Raw genomic sequence first — 26,591 nt, forward strand, 5'->3', positions numbered from 1 at the left:
CCTCCTAGTTACCAACCAACCCTGGCATATCAAATCACTGCAGGATGAGGTACACCTTCTTGCCCTGAGGCCAGATGAGGCAGAGCAGTTAGGGGAGCAGGATTTATAGGTAGGCACAGATTCAGGGACATCTCCCATTCTAGTTGTTGTGGGATCCACATAAATATCATCCTGAGTGTAGTAACTCAGACCAAAGGACATGCATGGTATGTACTTACATGTAAGTGGACATTAGTCATAAAATACAGGATAGTTCTGTGGTTTTTCATTGTTATGCTTGCTTGGCTTCATTTTTCTAAAGAGCACATGTAAAATTTTCTACATAATTGTAATATTGGCTTTTAATATTTGCATATATAATATATTGGACAAATTATCATTCACAGCTAATATTTCAATACTTATTTGTGAGATTCTTCGGTGTTGACACAGATACATAATCCATTATGTATATACATAATTTTTTCTTGTTCTGCTATCCACTGGGTCATAACTCTTGTCATAAAATACTACTTCAGTGAGTGCAGTCATCTGCCTTATTGTTTGAAAGGTGTCCGGGGCAGTCACTTTGACTAATCTAACATATCATATATTGACACACACCATATATATATGGTGTGTGTGTGTGTGTGTGTGTGTGTGTGTGTGTGTGTGTGTGTTTGTATCTTTGAATATGTTTCTAAGCCAGTAAGGAACTGATTTTTAAAACCCATTGTCTCCCCTTCTAATTACGTTTCAAATCAACAATCACCTCTACCTTGCAGTTGTGCTGAGTCAACTAAGTATTAGTTATTTAGATTGACCAAGAAATAAGAATATTGATAACCACTTGGTTCCTGTAAAAATGCAATAGATACAGATTAGTTATTATGGAGTGTCAGCTGAGATCAAAAGGGTTTCTTTGTTATTGGTGGTAGTGATGGTGGTTATTTGTTCTTTACTCATGGAACCACGTTTTAATCTACAATGGCCTGAATTTTGACCTACATTTCTGTGTTAACAAAGCTGGGAACATAAAAAGAAAGCATCAAAGATTGGATGAGGTGTCCTATGAAGGCTACCATCACTCATTTTAATTTCCATGAAAAGGCTGATTTCCTTTGAGCCCAACATAATTCCTTGTAAGGTCCATGGGCCTGAACAAATGTGCGTGAGCATACCACTGCAATCATCCATCTGGCAAAAAAGAAGATGAGGAGCAAGTGAAATTAGACTATGCCTCTCTGGTTTCCCCTAAGAGCTGCCAATGAATGAGAGCATCAGCTGCACCATATTGGGTGAGTCAAGCCTCTTATCCTTAACTTAACACTCTACATGCAGGCTGCAAGGCACATCCTGTGAATAGGAATGACTCAGCCTTAACAGGTGTCCATTGGTCTTGCCAACCAACCGCCTGTTGCAATAGACTGCAGCAGCAAGCACATTCTCAGTGGCACACAAAGATTGATAAATAGCAGGCTTGTGCCTCCTTGAATAGGGAAGAGGTTGGGCTGGAGGCAGGTGCAGAGACTAGACACAAATGCATAAATACACCCTGTCAAGCCTAGGAGGATGTCCTGGCAACTGACATATCAGTAGCCTTTTGCTATCCATTTGGTAGTTCTCTTTGATAAGATATCTGAGTCATTAGGTCCTGTCGGTGAAACTAGTTACAAAAACACATTATGAATATTCCAGGTTTAACTTTTCAAGAAGTTTTCAAATAGAGAAGACTGTATTTGTTACGTTATGGGCAAAATTTTATGACACGTAAGTGTTGGGGTTGAATACACCATATAGATAAGGCAAAGCTTAGGGCATGGATTCTCAAAGCCACATCATTTGTTAAAGAAGAATCAGTGCAGAATCCAGGTCCATAACTTCCCTTCAGTATGCTTTTAGTGGTATTCTTTACTGCTAAAATATGGACGAATATGAATGCCATACTCCTTTTTATAGACTCTTGACTGAAATGCTGAATTACCTGGTCCTGAAATAGAATTAGAAGAGTCTTTGAATCTGGTGTCTCTTTTTTTTTTTTTTTTTTTTTTTTTTATTAACTTGAGTATTTCTTATATACATTTCGAGTGTTATTCCCTTTCCCGGTTTCCGGGCAAACATCCCCCTCCCCCCTCCCCTTCCTTATGGGTGTTCCCCTCCCAACCCTCCCACCATTGCCGCCCTCCCCCCATAGACTAGTTCACTGGGGGTTCAGTCTTAGCAGGACCCAGGGCTTCCCCTTCCACTGGTGCTCTTACTAGGATATTCATTGCTACCTATGGGGTCAGAGTCCAGGGTCAGTCCATGTATAGTCTTTAGGTAGTGGCTTAGTCCCTGGAAGCTCTGGTTGCTTGGCATTGTTGTACTTTTGGGGTCTCGAGCCCCTTCAAGCTCTTCCAGTTCTTTCTCTGATTCCTTCAATAGGGGACCTATTCTCAGTTCAGTGGTTTGCTGCTGGCATTCGCCTCTGTATTTGCTGTATTCTGGCTGTGTCTCTCAGGAGCGATCTACATCCGGCTCCTGTCGGTCTGCACTTCTTTGCTTCATCCATCTAGTCCAATTGGGTGGCTGTATATGTATGGGCCAAATGTGGGACAGGCTCTGAATGGGTGTTCCTTCAGTCTCTGTTTTAATCTTTGCCTCTCCCTTCCCTGCCAAGGGTATTCTTTTTCCTCATTTAAAGAAGGAGTGAAGCATTCACATTTTGATCATCCGTCTTGAGTTTCCTTTGTTCTAGGGATCTAGGGTAATTCAAGCATTTGGGCTAATAGCCACTTATCAATGAGTGCATACCATGTATGTCTTTCTGTGATTGGGTTAGTTCACTCAGGATGATATTTTCCAGTTCCAACCATTTGCCTACGAATTTCATAAACTCGTTGTTTTTGATAGCTGAGTAGTATTCCATTGTGTAGATGTACCACATTTTCTGTATCCATTCCTCTGTTGAAGGACATCTGGGTTCTTTCCATTTTCTGGCTATTATAAATAAGGCTGCGATGAACATAGTGGAGCACGTGTCTCTTTTATATGTTGAGGCATCTTTTGGGTATATGCCCAAGAGAGGTATAGCTGGATCCTCAGGCAGTTCAATGTCCAATTTTCTGAGGAACCTCCAGACTGATTTCCAGAATGGTTTTACCAGTCTGCAATCCCACCAACAATGGAGGAGTGTTCCTCTTTCTCCACAACCTCGCCAGCATCTGCTGTCACCTGAGTTTTTGATCTTAGCCATTCTCACTGGTGTGAGGTGAAATCTCAGGGTTGTTTTGATTTGCATTTCCCTTATGACTAAAGATGTTGAACATTTCTTTAGGTGTTTCTCAGCCATTCGGCATTCCTCAGCTGTGAATTCTTTGTTTAGCTCTGAACCCCATTTTTTAATAGGGTTATTTGTTTCCCTGCGGTCTAACTTCTTGAGTTCTTTGTATATTTTGGATATAAGGCCTCTATCTGTTGTAGGGTTGGTAAAGATCTTTTCCCAATCTGTTGGTTGCCGTTTTGTCCTAACCACAGTGTCCTTTGCCTTACAGAAGCTTTGCAGTTTTATGAGATCCCATTTGTCAATTCTTGATCTTAGAGCATAAGCCATTGGTGTTTTGTTCAGGAAATTTTTTCCAGTGCCCATGTGTTCCAGATGCTTCCCTAGTTTTTCTTCTATTAGTTTGAGTGTGTCTGGTTTGATGTGGAGGTCCTTGATCCACTTCGACTTAAGCTTTGTACAGGGTGATAAGCATGGATCGATCTGCATTCTTCTACATGTTGCCCTCCAGTTGAACCAGCACCATTTGCTGAAAATGCTATCTTTTTTCCATTGGATGGTTTTGGCTCCTTTGTCAAACATCAAGTGACCATAGGTGTGTGGGTTCATTTCTGGGTCTTCAATTCTATTCCATTGGTCTATCTGTCTGTCTCTGTACCAATACCATGCAGTTTTTATCACTATTGCTCTGTAATACTGCTTGAGTTCAGGGATAGTGATTCCCCCTGAAGTCCTTTTATTGTTGAGGATAGCTTTAGCTATCCTGGGTTTTTTGTTATTCCAGATGAATTTGCAAATTGTTCTGTCTAACTCTTTGAAGAATTGGATTGGTATTTTGATGGGGATTGCATTGAATCTGTAGATTGCTTTTGGTAAAATGGCCATTTTTACTATATTAATCCTGCCAATCCATGAGCATGGGAGATCTTTCCATCTTCTGAGGTCTTCTTCAATTTCTTTCTTCAGTGTCTTGAAGTTCTTATTGTACAGATCTTTTACTTGCTTGGTTAAAGTCACACCGAGGTACTTTATATTATTTGGGTCTATTATGAAGGGTGTCGTTTCCCTAATTTCTTTCTCGGCTTGTTTCTCTTTTGTATAGAGGAAGGCAACTGATTTATTTGAGTTAATTTTATACCCAGCCACTTTGCTGAAGTTGTTTATCAGCTTTAGTAGTTCTCTGGTGGAACTTTTGGGATCACTTAAATATACTATCATGTCATCTGCAAATAGTGATATTTTGACCTCTTCTTTTCCGATCTGTATCCCTTTGAACTCCTTTTGTTGTCTGATTGCTCTGGCTAGAACTTCAAGAACTATATTGAATAAGTAGGGAGAGAGTGGGCAGCCTTGTCTAGTCCCTGATTTTAGTGGGATTGCTTCAAGTTTCTCTCCATTTAGTTTAATGTTAGCAACTGGTTTGCTGTATATGGCTTTTACTATGTTTAGGTATGGGCCTTGAATTCCTATTCTTTCCAGGACTTTTATCATGAAGGGGTGTTGAATTTTGTCAAATGCTTTCTCAGCATCTAATGAAATGATCATGTGGTTCTGTTCTTTCAGTTTGTTTATATAATGGATCACGTTGATGGTTTTCCGTATATTAAACCATCCCTGCATGCCTGGGATGAAGCCTACTTGATCATGGTGGATGATTGTTTTGATGTGCTCTTGAATTCGGTTTGCCAGAATTTTATTGAGTATTTTTGCGTCGATATTCATAAGGGAAATTGGTCTGAAGTTCTCTTTCTTTGTTGTGTCTTTGTGTGGTTTAGGTATAAGAGTAATTGTAGATTCGTAGAAGGAATTCGGTAGGGCTCCATCTGTTTCAATTTTGTGGAATAGTTTGGATAAAATTGGTATGAGGTCTTCTATGAAGGTTTGATAGAATTCTGCACTAAACCCATCTGGACCTGGGCTCTTTTTGGTTGGGAGACCTTTAATGACTGCTTCTATTTCCTTAGGAGTTATGGGGTTGTTTAACTGGTTTATCTGTTCCTGATTTAACTTTGATACCTGGTATCTGTCTAGGAAATTGTCCATTTCCTGAAGATTTTCAAATTTTGTTGAATATAGGTTTTTATAGTAAGATCTGATGATTTTTTGAATTTCCTCTGAATCTGTAGTTATGTCTCCCTTTTCATTTCTGATTTTGTTAATTTGGACGCACTCTCTGTGTCCTCTCGTTAGTCTGGCTAAGGGTTTATCTATCTTGTTGATTTTCTCAAAGAACCAACTTTTGGTCCTGTTGATTCTTTCTATGGTCCTTTTTGTTTCTACTTGGTTGATTTCAGCTCTGAGTTTGATTATTTCCTGCCTTCTACTCCTCCTGGGTGTATTTGCTTCTTTTTGTTCTAGAGCTTTTAGGTGTGCTGTAAAGCTGCTGACATATGCTCTTTCCTGTTTCTTTCTGCAGGCACTCAGCGCTATGAGTTTTCCTCTTAGCACAGCTTTCATTGTGTCCCATAAGTTTGAGTATGTTGTATCTTCATTTTCATTAAATTCTAAAAAGTTTTTAATTTCTTTCTTTATTTCTTCCTTGACCAGGTTATCATTGAGTAGAGCATTGTTCAATTTCCACGTATATGTGGGCATTCTTCCCTTATTGTTATTGAAGACCAGTTTTAGGCCGTGGTGGTCCGATAGCACGCATGGGATTATTTCTATCTTTCTGTACCTGTTGAGGCCCGTTTTTTGACCAATTATATGGTCAATTTTGGAGAAAGTACCATGAGGAGCTGAGAAGAAGGTATATCCTTTTGCTTTAGGATAGAATGTTCTATAAATATCGGTTAAGTCCATTTGGCTCATGACTTCTCTTAGTCTGTCGACCTCACTGTTTAATTTCTGTTTCCATGATCTGTCCATTGATGAGAGTGGGGTGTTGAAATCTCCCACTATTATTGTGTGAGGTGCAATGTGTGTTTTGAGCTTTAGTAAGGTTTCTTTTACGTATGTAGGTGCCCTTGTATTTGGGGCATAGATATTTAGGATTGAGGGTTCATCTTGGTGGATTTTTCCTTTGATGAATATGAAGTGTCCTTCCTTATCTTTTTTGATGACTTTTAGTTGGAAATTGATTTTATTTGATATTAGAATGGCTACTCCAGCTTGCTTCTTCTGACCATTTGCTTGGAAAGTTGTTTTCCAGCCTTTCACTCTGAGGTAGTGTCTGTCTTTGTCTCTGAGGTGTGTTTCCTGTAGGCAGCAGAATGCAGGGTCCTCGTTGCGTATCCAGTTTGTTAATCTATGTCTTTTTATTGGGGAGTTGAGGCCATTGATATTGAGAGATATTAAGGAATAGTGATTATTGTTTCCCTTTATATTCATATTTGGATGTGAGGTTATGTTTGTGTGCTTTCATTCTCTTTGTTTTGTTGCCAAGACGATTAGTTTCTTGCTTCTTCTAGGGTATAGCTTGCCTCCTTATGTTGGGCTTTACCATTTATTATCCTTTGTAGTGCTGGATTTGTAGAAAGATATTGTGTAAATTTGGTTTTGTCATGGAATATCTTGGTTTCTCCATCAATGTTAATTGAGAGTTTTGCTGGATACAGTAACCTGGGCTGGCATTTGTGTTCTCTTAGGGTCTGTATGACATCAGTCCAGGATCTTCTGGCCTTCATAGTTTCTGGCGAGAAGTCTGGTGTGATTCTGATAGGTCTCCCTTTATATGTTACTTGACCTTTTTCCCTTACTGCTTTTAATATTCTTTCTTTATTTTGTGCGTTTGGTGTTTTGACAATTATGTGACGGGAGGTGTTTCTTTTCTGGTCCAATCTATTTGGAGTTCTGTAGGCTTCTTGTATGCCTATGGGTATCTCTTTTTTTAGGTTAGGGAAGTTTTCTTCTATGATTTTGTTGAAGATATTTACTGGTCCTTTGAGCTGGGAGTCTTCACTCTCTTCTATACCTATTATCCTTAGGTTTGATCTTCTCATTGAGTCCTGGATTTCCTGTATGTTTTGGGCCAGTAGCTTTTTCCGCTTTACATTATCTTTGACAGTTGAGTCAATGATTTCTATGGAATCTTCTGCTCCTGAGATTCTCTCTTCCATCTCTTGTATTCTGTTGGTGAAGCTTGTATCTACAGCTCCTTGTCTCTTCTTTTGGTTTTCTATATCCAGGGTTGTTTCCATGTGTTCTTTCTTGATTGCTTCTATTTCCATTTTTAATTCCTTCATCTGTTTGATTGTGTTTTCCTGGAATTCTTTCAGGGATTTTTGCCATTCCTCTCTGTAGGCCTCTACTTGTTTATTAATGATTTCCTGTGTTTCCCTAAGTGTGTTCATGTCTTTCTTGAAGTCCTCCAGCATCATGATCAAATATGATTTTGAAACTAGATCTTGCTTTTCTGGTGTGTTTGGATATTCCATGTTTGTTTTGGCGGGAGAATTGGGCTCCAATGTTGGCATGCAGTCTTGGTTTCTGTTGCTTGGGTTCCTGCGCTTTCCTCTCGCCATCAGATTATCTCTAGTGTTACTTTGTTCTGCTATTTCTGACAGTGGCTAGACTGACCTATAAGCCTGTGTGTCAGGAGTGCTGTAGACCTGTTTTCCTCTCTTTCAGTCAGTTATGGGGACAGTGTGTTCTGCTTTCCGGCGTGTAGTTTTTCCTCTCTACAGGTCTTCAGCTGTTCCTGTGGGCCTGTGTCTTGAGTTCACCAGGCAGCTTTCTTGCAGCAGAAAATTTGGTCTTACCTGTGGTCCCGAGGCTCAGGTTCGCTCGTGGGGTGCTGCCCAGGGGCTCTCTGCAGCGGCAGCAACCAGGAAGACCTGTGCCGCCCCTTCCGGGAGCTTCAGTGCCGAATCTGGTGTCTCTTGCCTTGCCTTTTTTGACTTTATCTTCCCACCTTAAAGTTTAAAGTGTTTGTCCTTAACAGTGCAGTCAAGAAGAAAAAGTGATGCAGAAAAGTACTTCGTTATCGTGTGTGTGTGTGTGTGTGTGTGTGTGTGTGTGTGTGTGTGTGTTGTCCTGGAAGTTATACACAGCCCGTCTTCCATAGCACATATTCACGCAGTCACATTTATCCATAGAACACACTTAGAATTTGCTTATCTGCACAGATAATGTTGGGGACTTTTATAATGGGTAGAATTTCAAACACTGAATTTCAGTAGATAACAAGTAGTGGTAGCATCAATCAATGTCTGTGCGGTATCTGCGAAATAAAATAGAAAATAAAACTCTACAAAACACAAATAAGAAATAGATCATATTAAGAATTTTAAGAGCCAGAAAAAAAGTTTATTTTGCCTGAGTACTTTTAAGGGATGATACTATGAAATGAACCATATATATATTTTTTTTATTGGATATTTTATTTATTTACATTTCAAATGCTATCCCCTTTCCCAGTTTTCCTCCACAGACCTCCTATCCCATCCTCCCCACCCCTGCATCTATAAGGGTGCTCCCCAACACCCACTCGCTTCTGCTTCCCCATCCTGGCATTCCCCTACACTGGGCCATCGAGCCTTCCCAGGATCAAGGGCCTCTTCTCCCATTGATGTCCTAACATTCAAAAGCCCAGTAAGAAGTTATTATTTTCACAAAATTATATAAATTAAAAAGCTAAGATATAAGAAAGTTGAGTTCATTGCCCAATTTCTCCCATAGAAGCAATACAGAGTTGTGACTCATATCAAAATCAGCAGACCCCTAATTCTCCAGTGATTAACTATGTTTTCATTAGATATTTTAGTGTCCATTTTAGTCTTTCCTTGTTGAGACTCAATGTGAAATCTGTTTTACAGATCTTACAAGAGATGAAGAGACATGCTTGCCTCACACAAATGAGTGGCCAAAAGGAGGCTTTCCCCAATTGCTTACCATTACATGATAGAATGTATAGATTCGTTCATTAACAACCTGAACATTGATTTACAAAATAAGCACAATACTTGAGAAAAAGAACAGTACAGTGCCTATACATGTCCTCTGCTGGTCATTTCTCAGTGCGGTGATAGCTTTTACCACCGTCATTGAGTTTGAACAGAGCTCAATGGACAAATCAATATGCTGCTGACAAGCCTGAAGCCATCATTTGCTCTTCATTTGATTGATTATCCAATGATGAAACCATGAAGGGTCTGTCTTATCGACCCTATAGAATCAGGTTAAAGGGGATTCTCTGAGATCACCTGAGCATTTTAGCCTCATGCAAAGCACACTTAACTGCACGAGGAGAACATAAGCATCTGCAGCTTAGGGATGCAAAGAAATCTGAGCATTTTCATAAGTCTGCAAGAAGACCTTCAACTCAACATCAACATGACTAGGGCATCTAAGTGATTTTCATATTTTAAAACTGGAGAAGTGTGGCTTTGACAGCATTTCTGCCCTTGATGGTAGTCATAAATATAAAAATATGAGAGATATTGAAAACACAGACAAAATCTAGATTTATTATTTTGTGACTGAGAGTAAATGCTCTTGCTTTTGACATTGGGACACCTCTCCATAAGTCAGTTCACATCTGTGTTCATGCTTGCTTAAGAGGTGGTTAAAAGACAGTATGATTCCCAGTGAAACTAGAACACATTACAAAGCTATTGTTTTGAAAGTAGAAAGAATAAGAAATTCCCTCACAATAACTGGATCTTGATTTGTATATTGCACTTCATGTAACATTTTTGGTTATTATATAACACAGGTCATAACTTCATACAAACATGGAATTTCAGAAGCATTGCCCAGTCTCTCCTATGTTGTAGAAGTTAATATTGTTTCTAAAGGTCTTGCCAGACCTAGAATAGAGTCTTTGTTTTGGATGAATTAGGAAAGGTAACTGAACAAAGAAATTTCATTTTTAAGCCAGAGACATTCATAACCGCTACAAAACATAAAGGACTGAATGATATACATATAAAGGAAACAAGATGTTAAATATACTTGAGATATTAAATATACTCAAATGGTTTACCATTTTAAAATATTTAAAAGTTACATGTAGGATAGTTTGGTGCATGAGTATGGCCATAAGTGAGAACATACTACAGAACATTTAGCAGATGAAATGTTTTAAAATTGGATATTTGTAACATAGCTCACAGCTATGTAATGTACCAATTATACATTAATCTATGCATTTTGTTAGAGCACTAAGAAACCCTAGATAGCCATTTCCTAACTGTTAGCCTTTTCCTAACAGTGTTCTGTGTATTCACTTTAATTCAGCAAGTCCTATTCTATTAACCCACTGTTAAATGTTAGGACTTACCCTACATAGCTGAGATTTAATCCCTGACTTTAAGAAGCTTCTATAATGTTATCAACTATAGCTAAAGTTTAAAATAACAATGCTAAAGTCTTATTCTGACTTTAGAGGCTTATTCCTATAGTTGCAGCTACTCAGGATGGGAGGTAGTAAGAACACTTAATTTAATTCTCAGAAACACAAGGAGAGCTCCTCTCTCAGAAACTATTAAGTGATATGTTCTTTATTACTAAAATATTGTATATTCATCACAATGGTAATATAAAATGAAGACACTTATAATAAATGCACAAACACACACACAAGTATATCAGTCTCACCACTACTGATATTTGTAGTAATGAGACTGCCATGTATGCAGTAGAACCTTGTATATAGGAGACTATTTAATAAAGCCCCCATTTAAAACTAAATGCCAGCATCATTCTTGTTTAGCTCAACAATAGAAAAGTGTCTACATATTTACAAACATTCCAAAGGATCCTAAATCATCTTGCTTAAGAACTACTAGGTATAAATATATCAACTACACCTTTTCCTTAAAATAACACCAAGTGGTTACTCCTGTCTTAAAATCACAATTTACAGGCAAGGGATGGGGAATTTCATACTCAAAAGGGCTAAATAACAAATAGCTAAAGGTGGTTCCTTCAGAAATTAAATGGAAGAACAGTTATTTTAATATAGCCATTACTGCCTTTAAATATCTCTCTTCTTCTCTTTCCTCCTCTCTGCCAACTTCCTTCATCCTCTCCGCCTCTGATTTCCTCTCTCTCTTCACTTTTGGAAGAATGAAATGGTAAACTTACTGTCACAAGTCTGTTTTTGCCGGTTTTCACTGTGCCCTTGTGGATATTTTCCACTGGAAACTAGTCTAGAGCATGGCTTCAGTAGTCACATGATGTTCATGGAGGGGGTCTCCCTTATTAACATATCTGGTTCTTCATTGCTGAGTCTTCATATCATTTCTCATTTTCAAATACTCAGACTATACATCAGAGTGTATTCTATGTTTTACTGTGCATACTCAATCTTTCTGAATGCTCAATTAATTAATACTTCATCCAAGAAATTAATACCCCAAATGTACCATTTCTGATAGGGAAGAGTGAAGATATCAATGCATCTACCAGGAAAAATATCCATTATAAACTAGAATAATCCCACAAAATTGGCATGTATTTTTATCCAAATTTCAGAAACCTTTCCAAAATTAGCACAGATCGGTGAGATTTCTTTTCTGTGCTTACATTTGTTTTCTTTCCAAAGAAAAGATGAAAATTCTTATTAAACTTCCTCTAAGATGTAGGGAAATTCTATCCAAATAAGGAAGATGGGAATCTAAAAATATAATTTAAAATCTCCAGCCCAGAGTAGATCTTATAAATTAAGCACCAATTTCTCTCCAAAAAAGGTGCACTTTTTTTTTCATTTAGGTTGGACTAAATTTATGTATTGTTTATGCTTTTACGTCTCCCTTGTTTGCCAAGGCAGAACATATTTCTGCTTTTTGTAGCTATTTATTATAGTTAATAATGTTTGATTACTCTAGGCTAGATATCATGCCAAATTCTGAGAATACAAATGCCCTAGTAAGATTCCATTTCTGTGTTCTAATATCAGTATACCCATCCCTTTTCTAACCAGTTGCCTGTCTTTCTTGGGGATCAGACACAATCACCTTCATCCTTGCATCCCATGAGTCTTCTATGATTTCTAATATATGATAGGACTCATGATTGCATGTACTGAATAAATGGGGCAGTGGTGCTTAAAGAACGACATGGGATACTACATGGATATTGACTACATCGTGCTCTAAGAGTCCTTTACTAGAGGACTAGTAGAGAGTATAATTTATCCAAGAATGAGATGGTCAATGCCATAGGAACTTGCTGATAGTAGGGGCTACGAGGTTATTCTTCTGAGAAGTTAGACCATACAGACCAGAGAGGTCATGCAGAAGAATCCCACAATCTAAAAGCTTGGACTAGGGAATGTAATGTAGGAGTGCAAATGCTAGATAGCCTCCATCCTGCTCAACAAATACAGTCTAGAAAGTTTGGAGCATTCAAGTGTGAGTATGGGTAAGGGAGACACAGAGACAGACAGATAAAGACGAAGACAGACAGAGAGACAGAGATTGAGTAGTATCTGAAAAGTCTAGGAATTTGGTGTCATTGAGAGAAAGGATGTAAACAGAAAACAATGGAACAGATGTTCTTATGTGTGAAAAACATAACCGTGTTCATGTTATGCTGTGGTAGTGATGTTAAACCTGGCTATCTTTCCTCCAAGAATGTAAGGAACTTGAGGGGCAGCTCTTTGTAATTAATTCCTATATTGACTAAGGGTCTTTCTCAGTGTCTGATGGAAAGCAGGTCCTTATTTAATGGTAAAGGTATTGAGTTTCTGGACAGGCTCCATTTATTCACAGGAAGATTCTACAGGTTAGAGAAAAAGCTTCCTTTCTTACTCTGGATACTTTTGAGAACAATCATCTCAGACTTCTAAAGAAAGACATTTTCAGAGCGAAACCAAGGGAGAATTAATATTGATTTGCAAGAGCCAGTTGTTAAATACAAAAGAAGAAAAAGGGGAGGGGGAGTGAGAGGAGGAGGAAGAGGAAGAGGAGGAGGAGGATGAGAAAGAGGAGGAGGGGGAAGAGGGAGAAGAGGAGGAAGAGGAGGAAGAGGATAAGGAGGATGAGGAGGAGGGGGAGGAGGAGGAAGAGGGTGAGAGAGCAAGGTCCAATTGTCCAGGCATGGCAAGTTTAAATTGGGCAACAAGAAGGCATCAATAACACAGAAGTTGTCAAACACTCCAAATAAGAGCACCCATTTGCCTCACAGGTTACCCATATCACCACTGCCAACTTCTGAGGACCCAAACACCAGAGGAAGTTTGTAAACGACCTGCTAGGTTCAGTTCCTTTGTACCTGCAACTAAAAACTCTGATACGGATACTGACTGACAGTTCAGTGAAACAGAAAAGAAAGAAAATTATGTTTATAATAGGATTTAGTATTATACACAGGTGTATATTATGGTATCTGTCAGTGTAGAAAACATAAGAAAGGACCATGAATCTCTTCTAAGGATATGTCCTTAGGATAGGTTTTAGGTATGTAGGATGCATAATCAGCCTGAATAACTACAGTTGACTGGCTAACAGTGTAAGTAATAAACCAATACTGAACTCAAACAATCCTGGAACGTGTAGTTGGTTACCATATGTAATCATGAGATATTATTATTTTGAATCTAAGGTCTCACACTTTTGAAAGGTAATATAATTTGAGCATGGTAGAAAGGGAAACATGTGTGTCAAAAACTCGACTAGGAATTATGGCAGCTCTCTGTAAGCGAAGACATTAACTCTTCATCAGGGAAACACATGTTCCCTAAGACTGAGACTACAGAAGCCTCAGGAACTTCAGTCCATGTAGTTACCAAATAAATCTACAACAAACTACAAAAACATTTTCCCTTTATGGGTTAATTTATGATTAGAGATTTGGCTGTATATAATCAATATTGCTATCAGGTAAATATATTCAGTGGTATTGCTATATAACCAATATCTTGTGAAGAATTCTGATTCAGACTAAAATCTATCCTGCCTTAAATCATATATATGTTTCAGATCATTTATCTCTATCTCCCAGGCTGACTTTTCACATCCAGAAATGATCTAAATATGCTTCGTGGGATTCAAAATCAGCATCAGCTCCTCTTAGCAAAAATCGCTTTCATCTCTCCAAGAGCTGCTTCTGTGGAATGTGTGGTCATTCTTTGCTAGAAGGCATTTGGGGAAGCCACATCAGCCTAAATTCTCATGAGAATTCCTCTTGCCTGTCAGATACTTTATCTTCAAAGAATGGCACTTGACTGTTACGGGATCCCTCCATCCTCCATGACAAAATGAGAAAGTATACATTGGTGTTTCAACTGCTTCAGTTATTGAGGTGACATTTTGTACCATGTGATGGGATAGGAATGTCATCATGTTTCATCTGTATTTGTGAAATAAAATGTGCAACCCTCATTTTCACTGAAAAGACAGCAGCCCAAATTTCTGCCCTCTCACTCAAAGAGGGAAAACATTCTGACTTAAATTTCTTGAGGGGATGGTGACTGAACATTTTAAAGATGGATATTGTTATGGTTGTTGGATGGATTTGTTTATAGTTTAGCAACATTTGATCTCTATCTCCAGGAGATGGTGGTAGCCATTAACCAGATAGTTTTCCTACTAGGTCATTATAAAACAGATCAGATTAGAGACTTGTACTCTATACATTATTGGTCAAATTCCTCTCATTTCCAAACATAGCCAAAACATAAGAACAGCAATTATCAAGGTGTTCTAGGGAGACAATTTTCCCATAGGTACCTTAAACCATCACTAGAACAAAGGGCAAAAAGTAAAGTTAAGCACCTAAGACTTATTGCCACTAAGAACTTACTTTCCCTTCTGTTGATGTACCAGGCATTGCACTGAGTATTTTACCCATTCATTTATTTAGATTTGGTTATCTATTCTGTGAGCATGGGTATTTTTGCTTACATATATTTTGTGTACCACATGCATGCCTGGTGTTCACGGAAAGCAGAAAGGACATGGAATTTACTGAAACTGGAGTTATAAGTGGTTGGAAGCCACCCATGTAGGTACAAGGAACCAGGTCACCTATTTAAGTGTGAGAGCAGTCATGCTCAACTGCTGACCCATCTCTCTAGCCACCCGTTCTTTCCCTTTAAACTGATAACTCAGAACTAAGAATTTCTGAGAGGCAATTAATTTCTGCAGAGGTAAACTTACAGGTCTCCAGCATTTAAAAGCAGATGAGTCCTGCAATCTAAGAAGTGTTTATTGAAATGCCTTACAAAGAACAATGGGGAATGGCATTTAACTAGCACAGACTACAGCATAGGCTTTTTACAGAGATAGTGTCTTGATGTCTAGAGTCACTTAGAAAATAGATCTTCATGTTCCACGGGTGAGAAACAGGAGGATAAAGAGATTAAATCAACCAACACCACAAATGAAATCAATAGCAATGATGAGATTTAAACCCTTGAGCCTAACTCCAAACCCTAATACAATCTGCCTCAGAAGGCTGCCTATCAGTTGTATGAAACTGTGGACCCTGTACAATGAATGGCCTCTGTTTCTCATGGCTCATGTTCTGTGTTGTATCTCAATGTGTACAGACATGACTAATATAAGACTGAAGACAGAACTACTTCAAATGTGTTCTTAAAATGTGTATTTGAGTCCTTTGGGGAGCAATACTTCTTTTAGTTTCTTCAATTTGTAGAGGACCGTTGTCATCTTATTCCTGGCCCCTATAGTTTATTGTACCAGACTGCTAAGCCTGGAAAAAAGAACTGGGCATGTGCAGATCATCCCAGGAGTCCTTTTCCCATTGGAAGATATCGTGATCAGGAAGAGCCTGTGTGTTTTATGCTGCACCCCGATTCTATGGTTCTTAGCCACCACTGTCTCTGCACGTAACAGAAGTATGAATAGAAGTCCAATTTTCAAGTTCAGAGTATGAATGCTCACTTGATCGCAAGCAGCATCCCCACATTTTTATATCAGTTCTATCAACAACAAAAGTGATACTTCAACTTTATTTCTGTCTGGCTTTCTCCTTTACCTTCTGTCTGTTGATTTGAGTTATAGAGAAAGGTACTAATTATTGAATTCTTTCTATCGCAGTAGCAACCATATGTGTCACAGAAGCCAGAGCAAATGAAGTTCAATGTTAAAAGAAAACTTGTTGCAAATTGGGAGTTCTGAGTTAGAACTTGAAAAACGTGTTGCTATCAGAAAGAGATGCCTTCTTATGCACTATATACCATGGTAAATATGTTCTCTCATCATAAGTATCATTGTTGCTTGAGTTTAATTTCCTCATGTGTCAGGATCCCAGTTAGCCACCTTGGTGCTTTACCCAAGAATCAATGCTCACTTTTATTGTTGTGCCTCCTGTTTATACTAGATTTATCATTTCATCTGTATTCATATTTTCTATCCCAATTCAGGCTGGAGTCCTTTCTGGATTTATCTATAACGGAAATACTCATTAGTCTCTCTGCTTCCATTCTTAGTGGTCTTCTTGACCAATTCTTTGTAATGCAAACCAACACAAATTCTCCATTTCTTTTTTTTTAATTTTTTTTTATTTTTTATTTTTTTATTAACTTGAGTATTTCTTATATACATTTTGAGTGTTATTCCCTTTCCCGGTTTCTGGGCAAACATCCCCCTCCCCCCTCCCCTTCCTTATGGGTGTTCCCCTCCCAACCCTCCCCCCATTGCCGCCCTCCCCCCACCAGTCTAGTTCACTGGGGGTTCAGTCTTAGCAGGACCCAGGGCTTCCCCTTCCACTGGTGCTCTTACTAGGATATTCATTGCTACCTATGAGGTCAGAGTCCAGAGTCAGTCCATGTATAGTCTTTGGGTAGTGGCTTAGTCCCTGGAAGCTCTGTTGAATAGCTTCACACTGACCCAAACACAAGGGCTTTTTCCTGGTTCAGCTCATTCTTTTCTTCTTATCCTCTAACTCACAGGCTCACCAACCTCCTCTTATTTCCTACTGACTCCAGAGCCTGTGTCAACCTGTTTCTCCCTGACTGGGACACGGGTACAAATTTCCAGTCTCTAGATGATTTGAGTTCTCACTCATTCTCCATATCATAATGCAAAGGTTACTTCTTACAAGAGGCTTTTTTTGGTATGTAAGAAAGTATGAGGGGTCACATTTGCGTGTTGTTTTGGATGTGGATTTGTTGTGATCTGTCTTTGTTTTATTCTATTTTGCCTGTAACATGTAAGTGTTAACTAAACAATGAATGTATAAGTGACTTAAGAGAAAAAAAGAATGGATTCAACTATTGCTCCACCCTCAGAGTATGGAGAGCAGGACGTAATTACTATAGGCTAATCCTTTAGCAAAGTATTGAAATGAAGCAAGATGTTTTTCAAAACTATCAGTAGAAGATAGTCACTTCATGGGCACTTGCATTCAGTATGCCAGGTTCTTTCATCATGAAACTCCTGACAGAATGACTCAATGGAAGAAGGATTTATTTAAGCTCAAGGTTTTATGGGATTCAGTCCTTCATACCAGGCAAGGCATAGTGAAGTTCAGGAGGCACTGAAATAAAACTCTTGTTCCATTCTCCCTTTTACTCCATAGCAGCCCCCTGACATATCGGGGGAGCCCAGCTAGCAGTTAGATTGGGTATTTCCCCATTATTTGCCATTCTATATATTGATACTCTCTGAAAAAAGTCCACAAAGACACATGCAGAGGAGTGTATTACATCTCTCTCAATCTGGTCAAGTTGACAATTAGATTACACGCCATGATGATCTTCAAGGGTTTTCACCAAAGTTCTGCACTTCTGCAACACTGAGGGTCTCAATTTCTGTCTCTCTGTAGGACAGGAAGTTGGCTGTGTCAGCTGACTCTGAGCCATCTGTTCACCATGAAGCTGGAGCCCCAGACTCTGGACAAAGCCTTTCTATTTTCAGTACAGTTTAAGGTGTTTCATGGATCTAAATTGTCTACAACCCTTACTGCCATTCATCTTTCTTGTTAATCAAGGACATATGTCTATTGACTTTAATGGGGTCTTGAGTGCTTCATGAACTACTGAGATGAGAAAAGATCAGTGCTTGGATAGTGAAAGAAAAATGGGAACAAGGGGACTGTGAAAAGTTAATTGAAATAAAGCATGTGCTGGAGGACACAGGGTCACACACATGGGAAGAGCAGTAAATAGAGAGGTTTTGTTCTGGGTGTTTTTTATAGTTAAGCTTACAAGCTGTAATCATCAGGGCAATCACAAACTCCCTCCAGAATGTATTCCTTCTAGGAAAAACAACCTTGTGTCAGTACTGACATGGAACAATCAGCTGGGTAGTCTCCTGGATGAATTATTTTTAATGCACCTCACCAGGAAGACCTTCCTTTAGAAATGAAACTGCTATGGAAAGCAAGGAGGATACAGGTTAGAAGACAACCCATGTCTGTCTAGCAAGTGATCCAAAACTTCGGACAGGTGCCTTATCTTTTAAATAGTTAATGTCAATCTCTGCCTACTACATCTGCAAAATCAATACCTGATGTTTGCACTATTGTTCAAGGACTTAAAAGAGATTCTCATATATAATTTCTTGAGCAAACTCTGATATGATATTGCTGTTCTATCTCCAATTTAATGTCATTGATACAGAGGGGTAGGATAAAGGACTTAGTAAAAATCAAGCTGCTTTCATGTTAAATGTCTGTGAACAAAATTCAGTCATCTCTATGTATCTATCAATGTATCTACCTATATATCTATCTATGTATCTATGTATCTATGTATCTATGTATCTATCTATCTATCTATCTATCTATCTATCTATCTATCTATCTATCTATCTATCCATCCATCCATCCATCATCTATTTTTTATGCTGTATGCCCATACACAACTTTTCCACTATCATGAACATTGAGAATATCAAATGTATTCAAAAGCCTAATAGTTATTTTTCCTCTCACCAATTATTTTCTTAGCCTGAAGGGATTGAGGTTGATTCTTACACATGAATAAGGATACAGGGTTGAATAGCTATCAAGATTCATATCTATAGAAGGGTGGTGAGCAGCTTTCCCCCATGAGACTTAAGGGAAACTTCCTTCAGTCCTCCAACATATATACCATTAGGATGACAGTGATCACTTACTCATCCATCTTTCTAGCATTTTCACCCTTCCGCGATCTCTGCAAACCCATCTCTACCCTGCCAAATTCAGAGTGACAGTTCTAAAATACAAATTTGGAAGTCACCATTTATCTTCTGAAAGCACTGCTAATTTCTCATTATCTATAGGATCAAGCACAAATTCCTTAGCAGAATAATTTTATGTCCCTATTTCTCCCGTTCCCTGTATTATCCTTGCATTTACTGAACAGGGACACCCAGGCCATTGTTTTCTGATGATGGAGAAACTAGGTCCTATCCTCTGAGCCTTGAGTATTAATGGGGGTTTAGGACACTGTGAAGATCAGATTCTGGCCATTAAGCGTCTCTACCCTTCTCTCCAATATCCCTCCCTTCTAGTGCTTATTCTCATTATTCCCATTCTCCAGAGCGCTACTGTATCTCTCTACAGCCACATGGGAAGTGCCAGCCAGAAAATCATGATTTTTTTGCCTAGTGAATCTTCTTTTGAGGCGAATTCAAGTGGTTAATTGCTCAACTCTGAGAAGCCTTTTACAATTCCTAAGATGTTGCTGTATTCTGCTTTTTTTTCCTCCTTACAGTCTCCATCAGCTTATGTTAAAAATGTCATGAAGACCACCTTGATATGAGGATTTAAACTCTCTCTCTTCATAGCAAGGCACTAGTTGTAAATAATTTAGCTCCATATTAACAGTAAGCCTTGGTTCTTACATGGTAAACCAGATATTTTTCTTGCTATACTGACTCTGAATTGCTCCTCTTTCAGATTTTCTCTTCTGCCTTCTCCTGTGGATATGACACTCAGAGTTGGGTTCTTGTACAATCTGTTGTCATGTGTCCTTTCTCAGTTTTTTGAGGCAATCTTTCCATGGAAGGATTGATTCACTCCGTGAAGTGTTCTCTGGCTTCTAGCCTACTGCCAGGCTCGTATTTATTACTCAAAGAACAGCTGAGGGATGATGACAAGGACTTGATTTTAAAAGTTGTTCTGACAACAATATCAATCAACCAGACCCCCCCCTCCCCAGAGCTCCCAGGGACTAAACCACCAACCAAAGGGTACACACGGAGTAACCCATGGTTCCAGCTACATATGTAGCAGAGGACAGCCTTGTCTGGCATCAATGGGAGGAGAGGCCCCTTGGTCCTGGGAAGGCTCCATAACCCAGTGTAGGAGAATGCCAGGGCCAGGGGTCAAGAGGAAGTGGGTGGGTGGATGGGGGAGTACTCTCATAGAAGCAGGGGAGAGAGGAAAGGGATAGAGGGTTTATGGAGGGGAAACCAGGAAACAACGTTTGAAGTGTAAATAAAGAAAATATCCAATAGAAGAAAAGAAAGAAAGTTGTTCTAAAATACAATTACTACTCTCTGTTAGAAAATACCAGTTACTAATATCATTGCCCTAATATCTTTCTCAGTACAATGAATATTTTGTAGAGCAGGAATCACAATTTGTGTAATTCTTTAAAAACATACTATAGCATATGTCTTTTCTGTAGTCTGATTATGTGTGTGTGTGTGTGTGTGTGTGTGTGTGTGTGTGTGTGTATAGTAATGGTGTACATGCATTTATTGAATGTATCTTTCATGTGAAATAATAAAGTACATACTTCACTTTTGTTCCTTCTTATTGAGTGTGTAAAATAATTATATTCACTCTGTAAATGTTAAGCATAAGTGACAGAAGTTTGGTTTTACACGGCCCCACATCTGTCAAGGATCAGTGAAATACCAAAGAGATTCCAGCAGAAGGCCCCTTGTACTCTGTGTTGTTCTAAAGGACAAGTAGACTTACACATGAACAATCATTTTTCTGAAAAGATTCAGCACATTTCATCTCCCTGAACAAAACAAAACAGAGAGGATAGGGAAATGGCCCAGTGGTTACGATTACTTTCTCCCCTTACAGGGGACCTGGATTCAGTTTTCAGCATCCATCTTGGGGCTCATAACTTTCAGGAACTTGAGTTCCACAGGACCTAATGCCCTTGGGTGGTACCTGCAGACCCTAGAACATATGTGATTCACATATACAATCAAGCAAACCCAAATAAAATAAATAATTATAAACCATAGAAATGGTGGCTCTGTGCCACTCTCCTGAGTATATTGTAGACTGGGTTTCCTATTCTACAGTGAATCAATGATCCTGGTGGACAGGGGAGAGGTCACACTGACTAGGTCTGGATAGGATTGGGGAATGTCCCAGGCAAAGCAGGATGAACTAGTCAGCCTAAATTCAGCAATAATATAATAGTACCCAAATGTTAAAATTAAGTCATTTGGTCATGTTCTGATACCAAATAGCAAGTCAACATGCATGGATGTGTGTATGGTTGGTGTTTGTTTGTGTGTGTGTGTGTGTGTGTGTGTGTGTGTGTAGACTAGCAAGTTTAGGAGGAAATGGAATGTATTTTCTTACATAGCTCTTTGAAATTTAAAACAGATGCTGGGACACAACAAAATTGGGACTAAATCTTTTTTAAGATGCATCTTATAGTCTTAATCCTTGTTATGATAGGAAAGCCATGAGTACCAATGTGAGAACATTCCCTAACCCACTTCACAAATCCACACAGCGTCATACTCCCCAAACTATTCCCATTCTCCACAATCTCACCAGTTTTCAGGACCTGCCTGAGCCATAGATACTCATATATTCACATGACCATTAGCCAGAATCATTCATATACATATCCAAATTTATTTAGATTCACTGATTAGTCGCACACTACTTAATATTTATTCACAAATGTCCTTTTACAGTTCCACATCAATCTACACATGTACTTTAAATAGATATAACATGCATTCCTACATGATACTCAGTATTCAGGTTCAACACAATGCAAAATGTATCACCAAGAGACATTTGTTGATTTTTATATAGTATGAACTATATTGCCTTCTTTTATTCCTACTTCCAGAATTATTCCATAGGTTCGAACATGTCTTCCAAAATTCATATATTAAGTTACATTCAGAGAGATACAAAGTTTACACCATATCACATTTGCATGTTCACATGTATATATTCCATAAATCTTTCTTTTGAATATCTGTACACACATACATAAATACAACATGATATATATATATATATATATATATATATATATATACACACAGAATACTGTCTTGTCTTCGAAAGTTGCTTCAAAAATCTCTGTGTGACAAGGCTGAATATACAGACAAAATTTAAGAGAAAAAATAAGTAAAATCGGCAGGAACACATGTAGAAGTATGCATATATTTTGAAGCATTTTTTATTATATCCATATATGTTAGTATATTTGGGTTTTTTATCTCTGTTCCCCTAGCATCATGCATATTCACACAATCCACAAAACTCTGTGTCAAAGATCTTTCCCATTCTTTACATTACTTCAAATACTGAAGCAAGTCAGTGAGTCTATTCTTCTTTGTTCAAGGAGAATAGTGAATGTACACAGAGGCCACTGACATGTGATGCTTTGAAAGCCACCACTGCCAGTGAGGTCCCAGAATTAGAAGGTTCAGGAGGAAACTGACCATGGAGGAATGTTTTTCTACTTAGCCAAAAAGATCCGGCTCCTTTGAACATTGACTTTCTGCTGAGATGTCCTAATGCATTCCACATTTGACCATTAAATCCTAATTGGAGGCCTGCTGGGAAGGTATGGGGGCCCAGCCTGCCAGAATTTCCTGGGTCACATCCTTGCAAGACCTAGCCTGGCCCCCTGCCCCTGTGTGACCTGCCCCTTTGAACTCTTAATCCTTCTACTGCTCACAAAGAATTAGGAGCTCAATTTACTCCTGAAACCACAAGAATGTGTCCTTTGGTCTTCCCCTTCTCATCTGCCACCTCCACCCCCTGCCCCCCATCCTCACACACATACACACTTTGTTATTCTTGCCTCCACACACCACCCTTAGTGAAGAGGCAGAATTACTTGTATAGGCTTAATTGAAAGGCTCCAAAAACCCTGAGACTTTTATGATGAAACAATTGTCCTTGGTAAATGTCAAACTCCGTATTTGATGATGTTCGTGACCTTTTTTTCCCATGACTCTGCTTTTTTCTTGAGAAATTATGACCTGGCTCTATCAGCCTGACCTGGTCATGTTCACATACAGCAAGTGTTATGTGTCTGAGAGGAGGCTCACCCTCTTTAACACTGATAACTATCACCAGGTTCATGGCATATTCAAGCAGATACTAAGGGAAAAGAAGTAAGAATCAGAGAGCCTTGACATAATCGCTTTGGAAGGTCAGATAATCCTGGAATGAATGATAACCTTACCCCTGGCCCCACTAGCTGCGTTTCCTCTTACTAGCCATTGTGGACCCAGGTATTGTGACAATAGTGGTCAGACCCCTGGCCTCTAAAACTGTTGCTTCAAGATTCAAATAAAGGAATTCGGGTGAAAGTTCTTTGAACAATTGAAACATTAATCCAACATCATTAGCATAGAAAGGATAAAAAGACCCTTCTTCCATCAATAGGAACTTCAAAGTGAACTAAGATTTAGGGATAATGATTGCACAGAAATCTATTGAGAACGACTTATCATGGCCAATGGCTGCAAAACACAGGAAGATAAATTTCAACTACCCAGGAAATAACTTCCCAAGGGTCAGAGAGTAACTACTAAATGGAGCCCCTTGAAGTTCTTTGTTCTATGGCCTCCTGAGAATGTCAGTCTGTCTTCCACTGATTGGCTGACATAAAACTCAGTCCTAATACCTCACAGATGAACTCTCCTGGACCAAATTTGTGAATTTCTCAGTCTAGGCAGATAGTGAATTAGAGCACAGGCTAGCCCTGGACCTAGAAGACACTATGCTGACTGATGAGTATGGCTTGTCTTAAAGAAAATTCAACAACAACAACAATGCATCGATGGTCAATAGGTTAGCTAAATTTATGAAAGTGTCATAACGAAAGCTTTCATTTGGTACACTACCAAAAGAGTTGAATGTTGGTTTAGATTTCTAACTCCAGAGTTTGACAAACCTTTTACGACATTACTAACTTGAATAAATCTTGCAAGTCTCCATTTTGTTTGTTTTGTTTGATTTTTTTTTTAATTTTAAAATGGGAATACTGATAAGGCCTACCTTGTAGATTTTTACCTGTTGGATTTCAACAGTGTAATCCACCCAATGTCTATGGCCTTTCTATGGAGAGGAAGTTTTTATGAATGTCAGCTTTAGGCATTATTATGTTGATAGTGTACACGCTAGTGTCAATGATGATCTGTAAAAGTGAATCTTCCTTGATTCAAAAAGCTCTCAGCAGCTAATATACAAACAGAATTCAATTCATGCCTATATCCAGGGAAGTGCTGCCTATCTCCAAGACAGGATTTGATTTGCTTAGTCGTCTTTCATTTTGTTTTACTGAGTCCAGACCTTGCTGATCTAATTTACATTCTACAAAAGACTGGATTCTGATCCTCTACACTCATTTTACTAGAAAACATTCTGATTCATTTGTGTAGAAGCAAAAAACCATTTCCATCTTCAGAAACTGATTTATTTTGTTTGTTTGAGACAAGGTTTCTCTATGCAGCCCAGGCTATCCTGAAACTCACTCTATAGACCAGGCTAGTCTAGAACTCAAGAGATCCACCTGCTTCTGCCTTCCAGTGCTGGGATTAAAGGCGTGCACCAACATCACCTGGCTTGATGGAATTCCTTAAGGAGGATTATTATTGTTTACACAGTCACTGTTTCCATAACGTGTAAGGATTTCTCCTGTTCCAATATTGTATCTCTAGCATTTGAGATAGTGAGCCTCCCTGTCCACCATACATTTTCAGGCAGAGAGCCACATTTTTTCTTAATTTCTTGTACTTTTTCACATCATTTTTGGTTCTACATATACTTTCTTTTTCTCATTGTCTCTATTTTAAGGCATCACTCCTCATCACCGCATCTTTTAAAAAGTCTATGTTTTAAAAATCAGGTTAGTTAGCCAGTTGGGGATCTACAATCTTATCTCTTAAAGGATAAAATGCAATTAAAATTGCAAGTTCAAGGCAACCATGGGTTATCGCACAAAAAGATTCTATCTAAAAAGCAAATAATCAAATAGGCAAAATATCAAATAAGTTAAATATAACAATAATAGTTGAAAGATAGTAACATAATTATTACAGTTAACAGTTTCTTTTCCCACCCAGGTTCACCAAATTCTACATATCTGTTTTCCTAGAGTCAAAACCCTGTCCCCAGCAGGCCCCAAATTACCCATGATATGAGGAATGGCTGATGAGAACTGGAATAAAACACATCCCCATCTATTGAAGGTACGTCCAGGTGAATGTCCACTCATCGTCAGGGAGCCAGGTTCCTGTAGCATCTAAAAAAGGGAGACAACGAGTATTTGCTTTGGGAAACAGGACTGATTTTCTCTTCTGCAGCATATCAGCTTCCTGAACTTACTGACCTGTAACCATCTACACATTTGTCCTTCCATTCCCTCTAACACCTTTGTCAGCAGTTCCCTGTGACAAACTGTTTCTCTTAAAGTACCTAGAAAGCAATTGTTTTCCTAAGACAGAACTGCCTTCATAGAATTCTAAGAAGATGGAATCATTTTCAGTCATATCCTGGAAGTAAATCTCTGGAAGGTGTCTGTCTGTCTTTGTCTCTGTCTCTCTGTCTCTGTGTCTCTGTCTCTCTGTGTCTCTGTCTCTGTCTCTCTCTGTCTCTCTCTGTCTCTCTCTGTCTCTCTCTCTCTCTCTCTCTCTCTCTCTCTCTCTCTCTCTCTCTCTCTCTCTCTCAATTCTAAACTCTTGATCATATTCCAGAATAAGAGTCAACAAACATTTTAGAAAACAGCCACTTACTAAACACATAGACTTGCTAGGTAGTGAAGTGTATGTTACAAGTATTCAAGCTATGAAATAAAAGCCGTTATATACAAGGGATCATAGCTGCATTCAAAGAAAACTTTATAAAACTAAATGGCAAGCAAGATTTTGTCTATGAGTTATAGTGTAGAATTTGAGACTGTAAGGAAATTTCCTAATAGATGATAAGAAGAGAGAGTTATTAGCTTTGGATTATTTTTATTCACTTTTCCAGCTTCTAATCAACTCCTTTTAATGTTTATATAATTTCTTCATATAACATATATTTATCCTGTATTCCTTTTTCTCCACCAACTTCTTCCTAGATCTTTCCCACTCCCCTATCCACCTAACTTCATATCATTTCTCAAGAAAAGTAAAAGCAAGGAGAACAACAAAAACAGAAAAATCAAAATAAACTGAAACACAACAAATTAAAATCAATAAGACAAAAATACTAAAACAAAAGCTAAACAAAAAGCATGCACACATACACACATAAAATTCAATATGGAGTCATTTTTGCATTGACCAACTAG

General features: G+C 38.6%; 1 protein-coding gene across 15 annotated transcripts in view; it reads left to right on the forward strand.

The window, feature by feature from the left end:
• Rgs22l (regulator of G-protein signalling 22 like) overlaps nt 1-25,979 on the forward strand; it is a 90,859-nt gene extending 64,880 nt beyond the window's left edge. For 7 of the 15 annotated variants that reach the window (XR_005487216.2, XR_010053417.1, XR_010053412.1 and 4 more), the window contains 2 exons: nt 14,129-14,428; nt 16,189-25,979. Coding sequence is in view for 2 of the 15 variants with exons in the window: in XM_039080210.2 (XP_038936138.1) it covers nt 14,129 (1 nt within the window). In the remaining 13 variants the exon portion in view is untranslated. Of the gene's footprint in view, nt 1-14,128; nt 14,522-16,188 lie in introns of those variants that run through there. The other 8 variants (XR_010053416.1, XR_010053410.1, XR_010053411.1 and 5 more) reach the window with 2 other exon arrangements.
• Nucleotides 25,980-26,591: the final 612 nt, after the last annotated feature.

This window comes from Rattus norvegicus, chromosome 7 (assembly GCF_036323735.1).
Source record: "Rattus norvegicus strain BN/NHsdMcwi chromosome 7, GRCr8, whole genome shotgun sequence".
Taxonomy (NCBI): Eukaryota; Metazoa; Chordata; class Mammalia; order Rodentia; family Muridae; genus Rattus; species Rattus norvegicus.